The sequence below is a fragment of the Pelodiscus sinensis genome, chromosome 31, assembly GCF_052426305.1.
Source record: "Pelodiscus sinensis isolate ZL-2025 chromosome 31, ASM5242630v1, whole genome shotgun sequence".
In the NCBI taxonomy this organism is placed as follows: domain Eukaryota; kingdom Metazoa; phylum Chordata; order Testudines; family Trionychidae; genus Pelodiscus; species Pelodiscus sinensis.
In genome coordinates this window covers 6,001,982-6,009,909 of record NC_143082.1, presented here as the reverse complement: position 1 = coordinate 6,009,909, position 7,928 = coordinate 6,001,982, and the positions used below count along the sequence as shown (strand labels likewise).

At 63.7% G+C, this 7,928-nt stretch overlaps 1 protein-coding gene across 2 annotated transcripts; it reads right to left on the bottom strand.

The window, feature by feature from the left end:
* Positions 1–173: 173 nt before the first annotated feature.
* On the bottom strand, positions 174–6,277 carry PTGER1 (prostaglandin E receptor 1). 2 transcript variants are annotated; one of them, XM_075902244.2, is made up of 3 exons: positions 6,154–6,277; positions 3,935–4,835; positions 174–1,648 (listed from the first exon to the last, which is right to left on the bottom strand). In XM_075902244.2, exons 2-3 carry the CDS (start codon positions 4,796–4,798, stop codon positions 1,397–1,399), a joined length of 1,116 nt encoding a protein of 371 aa, XP_075758359.2. In that variant the 5' UTR covers positions 4,799–4,835; positions 6,154–6,277; the 3' UTR covers positions 174–1,396. The 2 variants fall into 2 exon arrangements, with proteins under 2 accessions (XP_075758359.2, XP_075758358.2); XM_075902243.2 differs by lacking the exon at positions 6,154–6,277 and adding an exon at positions 5,410–6,119.
* Between the last annotated feature and the right edge of the window lie 1,651 nt (positions 6,278–7,928).

Genomic DNA, 7,928 nt, shown 5'->3' with positions numbered 1-7,928 from the left:
GGTGGAGGCCAAGTATTGGAGCCATTCGCTGCAGCCTGGGCTGGGTTTGCTGGGCTCAGCCTGTTCCCCCTAGCTCTGCCGGGCAGGGGCGGAGTGGGGCTCCCCTCTCCCGGGGCCAATGGGGGTTCAGGCTGCCATTTGTGAAGGGGGAGACAGGGACGCACAGGCACCGGCACGGTCACTAAAAGCGCTTTATTGTACAGAGCCCCCAGCACTGCGCCCTGGCACGCTGGGAAATGAGAGCCTGGTGTGAGGCCAGCATCCCCCTTGCTCCAGGGTTCCCTGTGGCCAGTGGGGCTCACTCCTGACCCCTTGGGCTCCCCCCACCTCCTGGACTTCTGCAAGTGGCTGGGGAGGGGGGAGTGGGCAGAGGCCCTTCCAGGCACCTTTACATCAATCTCCAGGTCCACACAGGGCTTATTTCCCCCTCCCCCCCCCACACACACTTGCCACAGCCTGGGGACGAAGGGCTCAGCTGGGGGCTACCTGGTGCAAGGGGGAAGCTGTGGCCTGGATCCCGGACAGGCTATGAGCACTTGATGGGCTTGTACATAACCCTGTGGAGATGCAGCCACCCCGGGGGGCACAGGGGCTGTTTACACAGGGATCCCTTGCCCGGCCCTGGGATGTGGCTGCCTCTGGGGTGGAGCTTGGCAGCTTTCTCACAGCCACATCCCAACACTGCCCATGCCAGGCCAGGAAGTGAAGACAAACCCCCTCCCTGGGGATGAGGGACGCAGAATGAATTCAGCCAAGGCAGCAAGATCCCCCCCCACACCCCACCCTGCAGGTGAGCCCTGGTAGACTGGTGCCATCACCTCCTTTCACTGTGCCTCAGTTTCCCCAAATGTTAACCAGGTCTGGCTCAATAACCTGCCTTCCTGGGCCCTGAGCTCCCCCAAAGTCTGTTTGCTCAGGGGGCCTGTGGCAGAACCCGGTGTCCTGATGCCCAAGTGGATGGTGGAACCACTAGTCCCTACTACCTCTCAGGCCAGGCCAGTCTCCCTGCTCTTCTGCTCTCACTCCTGCGTGTCACCACAGCATTGTGCCCTGCCCATGCCCCATTTCCAAAGCACTTCGAGCCAGAGGCAGGGTGGGCTCTGGCAGCAGCATCCTTGCAGATGGAGAAGCAGGGTTAAGACACCCATGGCCCTCCGCAGAGTTCAGTTTCCATCTGGTTCAGCTCCTGCCACAGCTGGATGGGGGGCACCCACTGGAGGGGGTGCAGCTCCATCATCCGACCTGGTCATGTCCGCCTGGCTCAGCTCCTGCCACATGGCTCCATCGTCCGACCAGGTCACGTCCGACAAACCCTCTGCGCACGCCTGGAAGGCCCTGCAGGTGCCGAGAGCAGGTGGGGCCGGGCGCCGCCAGCCCTTCTGGTCCGTCCGGGCCCCTAGAAGCGGGCGACCATGCTGCGCTCGGAGCTCTGGAAGGAGCTGATCTCCCAGCGCTCGAAGCGGCTGCCCTTGCCCGGGGGCTGGCGGCGCAACGCCACACAGAGCTTGCGCAGCACCGCGCGGCGCAGCAGGATGTAGACCCAGGGGTCCAGGATCTGGTTCCAGGAGGCCAGGCGCACGCCCAGGAACAAGAGGCGCTGGTAGTGCAGCGAGCCGGCCTTGTCGCCCACTGCCAGCAGCACGAAGATCTGCAGGGGGGAGGGATGTGGCCGTAAGGGGGGTGCCCAATTGCCAGGGGACTTGGGGGGCTGGGACTGCAGCCCCTCACCCCTTCTCTGGCCCTAAATCCCTGAGACTGACCCACTAGTTACCCAGCCCCCTCCCCCTGCCAGCCTGAGCCCCCCAACAGCCCCTGTCCCTCTCAGCCTGAGCCCCCCAACAGCCCCTGTCCCTCCCAATCTGGTCCACCTGAGCTCCCCACCCCCAACCAGCCATGACTGTGCAGTTACCAGTCTGCAGCCACACGAGGGCGCTGCTGCACCAGCCCTGCCCCCGCCCCCAGCAGCCGTCCAGCTGCACGTGCCCAGCCCCTGCCTCCAACCTGCACCGGGGTCGGGGGTGGGGTGCAAGGGGCGATCCCTGGCCGGGGTGGGGCGAGGGATGGGCTGCAGGAGGAAATCCGCCCCGGGGGGGGGGAGGTATCAGGGCGGTGTGAATGGAGGCTCCTGGATCATGTGGGTACCCACCACCATCCAGCCCCACCGCCCGTGCCAGCCCCCATGGGGGAGGGGCTGCACCCTGTCCTAGCTGGGACCCCATCCCTCTAAGGACCCCCCAAACCCTGCACCCCACTGTATGGGGAACACCACTTCACCCTGTCCTTTCAGAGAACCCTCCCCCCTGAACACCCAGGGACCCCCCCAACTTCTGAACCCACAGTGGAGAACCTGTCCCCAAGCCCATCCACAGTCCCCCAGCAACTCCCCTCACCCTGTCCCCCCAGGGGATCTCCCTAAACTCTGCACCCATGGGGAACCCCCCCTGCACTTTGTCCCTCCAGGAATCCGCCATCCTGACCCCTCAAGAACCCACCCAAACTGTGCACCCAAGGGGAGCACACCCCACACTTCACCCTAGCTCTGCAGATAAACCCCCACACTCTACCACCCCCAACACCCAAACTGCACCCATAGGGAACCCCCCCCACACACACACACTGCACCCATAGGGAACCCCCCCCACACACACACACTGCACCCATAGGGAACCCCCCCCCCCACACACACACACTGCACCCTGTACCTGCAGGTAAATCATAGAGCAGGGGTGGGCAATAATTTTTGCAGGGGGCCACGTCACGAATTTTGGAAGTGGTCGTGGGCTGACCCTGAAGGGGAGGTTCCCTCTAGGTGTGGTTTGCCCCTGGGGGGGGAGACTTTGTGCACTCCCCACCCCACCTCACCTCCAGGTCCTGATTGGCTTGGGGGCGGGGGAATGCACAAAGTCTTCCCCCCACCCCCACCCTGCCAGGGGTGCACGGTGCCTAGAGAGAACCGCCAGCCCTCTGGTGCTGAGCGCCCTTGGTGGGGGGAGAAGACTTTGCGCACTCCCCAGCTCTGGGGTCTTGATTGGCCTGGGGGCAGGGAGCAGCTGGGCGGCCAGGAGCCAGATCCAATGGCTTGACGGGATACATCTGGCCTGTGGACCACCCCAACCAACCCCAACTAAACCAAACCAGCCAGGGCTTTGTCAAGCGGAGACTAGGGACGGCGATTCCACCCCCTCCCTAGGGAACCCATTCTGGTGCTTCCCCACCCTCCTAGGCTATGTCTAGACTGGCATGATTTTCCAGAAATGCTTTTAACGGAAAAGTTTACCGCTGAAAGCATTTTCGGAACAGAGCGTCTAGATTGGCACGGACGCTTTTCTGCAAAAGCACTTTTTGTGGAAAAGCGTCCATGGCCAATCTAGACGCGCTTTTGCGCAAAAAAGCCCAGACCGTCATTTTCGCCATCGGGGCTTTTTTGCACAAAACAAATCTGAGCTGTCTACACTGGCCCTTATGCACAAAAGTTTTGCGCAAAAGGGACTTTTGCCCGAATGGGAGCAGCATAGTATTTCCGCAAGAAGCCCTGATTTCTTGCAGTAGATCGTCAGTGCTTTTGCGGAAATTCAAGCGGCCAGTGTAGACAGCTGGCAAGTTTTTCCGGAAAAGCAGCTGATTTTCCGGAAAAACTGGCCAGTCTAGACACAGCCCTAGGGAAAGAGTTTTCCCTAACATCCAACTCCCAACATCCTGCCCTCCAGGGGGCATGCAAACTGCACCCATGGGGAACCCCCCACTGCACCCTGTCCCCACAGAGACCCCCCCTGCCCCTCCCTCCTTGGGGAACCTTGACCCCCAGGGAAAGCCCTCCCACTCTGCACCTGTCGGGACTCCCCCACACACCTTGATCCTCCCACCCTCGCACCCTTGGGACAACTCTCCCACTGCATCTTGTGGCCCTGGGGAGGCCCCCACCCCCGTTGCTCACCAGGATGGGGCTCCAGCAGATGCAGGAGACGACCATGATGCCCACCAGCTGCACCACCATCTCGATGTCGTGGGGCTTGGCGCGCCGCTGCCCGCACTTGCGCTGGGCCCGCAGCCGCGCCCGCACCAGGCAGAGCCCACTCAGGGTGTTGCAGACCAAGGCGGCCAGCAGGGAGGCCAGGCCCAGCAGAGAGAAGAGCAGGGCGAAGGTCACCTCGGGCCAGCCCTCCGCTGGCTGTACCTTGATGAAGCACCAGGTGCCAGGGTGCTGGATGGTGTAGCTCCCGAAGCTGAAGATGGGCAGCAGGGCGATGGCCAGGGCGGAGGCCCAGAGCCCCAGCAGGGTGAGTTTGGTCCGGACGGAGGTGACCAGCGAGGCGTGGAGCAAGGGGCGTGTCACCCCCACGCAGCGCTCCACGGCCATGACGCAGCCCAGGAAGAGCGGGCACAGGCCGAAGAACACCATGCAGGCTCCGAAGAACTGGCAGATGGCGCCGGTGCCGTCCATGGCGTCCCAGTTCAGCTGGGTGGCGTAGAGCCGCAGCACGAAGGCGCCCGGGATGACGTGCCCGGCGAAGTCCGTGATGACCAGGCTGCTGGCGAAGAGCAGGAAGGTGGCCTTGGAGCGGCGCCGGAAGCGGGCGTAGGACTGCGCCAGGATGGCCAGGGCCACCACGTTGGAGACGGCGCCCAGCGTCATGGAGAAGATGGGCACGGCCGGCGAGGGCGTGCGCAGCTCCAGTGGCTCCGCCTGCCCCCTCGAGGAGTTGCCCAGGAGCAAGCTGCCGACGGGCACCGGGAGGGGCGCCCCAGGGCTGGCGGGCCCCCCCAGCAGGGAGGAGTTGGGCGGGTGGCAGGTGAACATCTCAGCAGTGTCTGCAGCTGGCACCAGCCACGGGCATCTGCGGGGGGGGGAGAGGTTGGTATCAGGGGGGAGCCACTGACACTGCCCTGGCATTGCCCCCAGGGAGTGGGGGGTGAGCAACACAGCGTCCCAGCGCCCCCATCATCGAGGCGCCCTCTGCTGCCCCCCCCCCCCCCCGGCCTGCTGGGGGATGTGGCAATCGGGGCTCGTTTGCAGTGTGTGTGTGTGTGGGGGGGTGACTCGATAATCAGCACATTTAAACCCAGGGCTGGTGAGGGAGTCAGGGCGACAGTCCCCCTCCCCGCTGCCACCCTCCCTCCCTCCCCTGCGCCCAGGCACGACCCCCCCGGGCTGGACCGGGGGTGACTCCTGGCGGAGCAGAGAGGCGAACCCAGGAGTCCTGACGCAGAAGCCCCCTCCCCGCTGCCCGTCCTAGCTGGGGAACGGACCCAGAGTCCCGGCACCCGCCCGCGCGTCGCGCCAAGAGCAGATCGCAGCGCAGCATCGATTCCCGGTCGGGACCGGGGGCGTCTCACGCACCCTCCCCCCACACTCCGGGGCCAGCAGCCCGCACCCCCAGGGCACTCCCTGCCGCCCCTGCGCCCCCTTACCGTGCTCAGGGGCTCCCCCGCGACCCAACCCCAAGCGCCGGGATCGAACGGGGCAGAGCCGGAGCCAGCGCGGCCGCAGGACCGAAGCCCCGTCGGGGGCCGCTGGACTCGGGACCCGCTCAGAGACCCCCAGCCCCGAGCCTCGGCAGCCGCTTTTCCTGCTGGGGCGAGACCCAGCTCCGAGGTCCAGCCGCTCCTCGCTGCGCTGCGCCCTGGCTCCGCGGCCGGCCGTGCGCAGGGAAAGCAGCGATGCGCTCCGGAGCGCCCCCTGCGCCCGGCCCCCTCCCGCTGCGCGGGGCTCCCGCCGGGCCGCCGCCAGGGGGCGCCCCAGTGCCCAGCAGGGACGCGGCGACCCCTGCTGGACGGGTGCCCGCAGAGTGTCCTGGGGGTGCCTGGAGTCAGCTGGGATGCCCGAACCCACTGTTAATGGGGGGTGTCCCCTGCTCCTGCCTATAGGATGTGTCCCCAGTGCCACCCTGCCCAGGGCATGTCCCCAGTGCCACCCTGCCCCATGCCACTCTGCATGCTACCCCTGGGGCCTGCAGACTCCAGCATGGGGATGAGCCCATTGGGCTCCCTGGCCATAGACTCAGTCCTGCCTGGCGTGGTGGGTGCACCGAATGCAGAGCTGGGAAAGAACTCCCACAGGGTCACAGGCAGAAGCCAGGTGTCCTGAACCCCAGTGCTCTATCCCCTAGGCAACTCTGCCCTTCAATATGGGCTGACTGGAGCCTCTAGCCTCACCCATCTGCTGGGGGTCGGAGCTGCCTCCAGCGACCCAGGAAGAAGGCCTTACTCCCGGTAGGATGCTGCAGCCATTAGATTCCAAGGACAGTGCCTGGGGCCAGGAGGGTGTCCCTGCAGCCCCTGCTGGCCCACGCCCCGTGGGAAGCTGTGTCATCAGTATTACAAAACACTGCACGGAGGCCGTGCCCTTGGGAAAGTCACCCAACTGTTTGCCCCTCCCCTCCACCGCTGAGCTAAGTCCTGAGTGCCAACCCCCTGCTCTAGCCACTATCTCCCACCCCAGGGTTGGGGATGGAACCCAACTCCCCCCAAAAAGCCCCAATTCTGAGCCCTTTCAGCTGAATGTCCCAGTCCCTGCTGGTCTCTGTTTACCCCCAGCCCAGTGAGATCTTCCCTGTTCCAGCCCTGATGGGTCCCTGGATGCTAACGAGGTGGGAGAACTGGGGCTGACACGGTCCCAAGCTGAACTGGGGCTGTCACCACAGCCCCATGGATCCTAGCACCCGCCAGGCGCTGGCCCTATGTGTCCTGCACTGCCTGCTGTGCCACCGCACTGCCTGGGGAACATCTCCCCAACAGGGTGTCAGTGAATAGGCCTAGCCCAGCCCCACAGCTCCTACATCTCCGGCCCCAGAAGCAGCCCCACTGACTTCCCCCCATGTCTGGTCCTGGCCCAGCCCCACTGCTCTGGCACAGTCTGGGCCCAGGCACACGTCAGGAGTTCTGGCAGCTCTTGGGCAGGCATAAGAGAGAGAGAAGGGGCCTTGGTGACAGACCAAGCAATAGCTGGGGAGAGGGTAATGGCTGGCGATGAGGGTAGATGGGGTTGGCTGGGGATGGGGATGGGGCTGGCTAGGAACAGGGATAGACCAGGCTAGCTGGGGAAGAGGCTGGCTAGGGATGGGGCTGGCTGGGGATGAGGACAGGCGAGGCGGGATGAGGCTAGACAGGCCAGGTTGGGGGTGGGGCTAGATGGGGCTGGCTGGGGATGGGGGTAGACGGGGTTGGCGGGGGACAGAGACAAACGGGCTGTCCCCAGTTTACGTTTGGTCCAGTAAGAAAATCTGAGCTGTTCTCCCATCATGCATCAGAAGGAGGCAGAGAAGCATTGGGAGCAGGGCGGTGCATTCTGGGATTGGCTTGGGAGTGGTTCTGTCTACACTAGCCAGTGTGCAGGCCCAGATATCCCCTGAAAAGCGGTGCTGTGGGACCTAGGCCGAGCTCAGGGGATGCCTGGTAGTCAGATATGGTGGCTCATTGTGGCTTATCAGCCTGACCCGGCTTCTGCTGACTGGCAACTTCCTGGGCCAAGTGGCCATGGCTTGGTGGAGCCAGGGAGCAGCACCCAGCTGCTGGAGAGCTAGGTACATAACAACTGAGGCCTGGGCCCATCTAGTCCAGTATCCAGCCTCCGACAGGGCCAGCTGTTGTGTGCAGAGCCAGCTGCCCCTCTTACAGGAGACGGAGAGGAGAGGGCTGATTTCATGTTTGCATTAGGAAATTATTTCAAAATAACTAATTTTGGAATAATGACTCCAGAAATAACTCTTTCGAAATAGCACGTTGATGCTCGAATTTAGTCCGAGGCAGGCTCCGCCTTGGAGCCCCAGGAAACACTGGGGAGTCATTACTCTGAATGATGCCGGGGAGTAGCGATTTCGAAATAGCAGCTGTGGTGCGTCCACATGCCCGTGCTTTCGAAATAAGCGGTATTCCTTGTGGGAAGCAGGAGTTATTATTGGAAATAACCAGCCCCCTATTTCACAGTGACG

Coding starts and splice junctions, on each gene's coding strand:
- PTGER1 (XM_075902244.2), bottom strand. CDS start 4,798: ATGTTCACCTGCCACCCGCCCAACTCCTCCCTGCTGGGGGGGCCCGCC. Junction 1,649..3,934: donor TCTGCTGGAGCCCCATCCTG/GTGAGCAACGGG, acceptor TCCCCCCTGCAG/ATCTTCGTGCTGCTGGCAGT.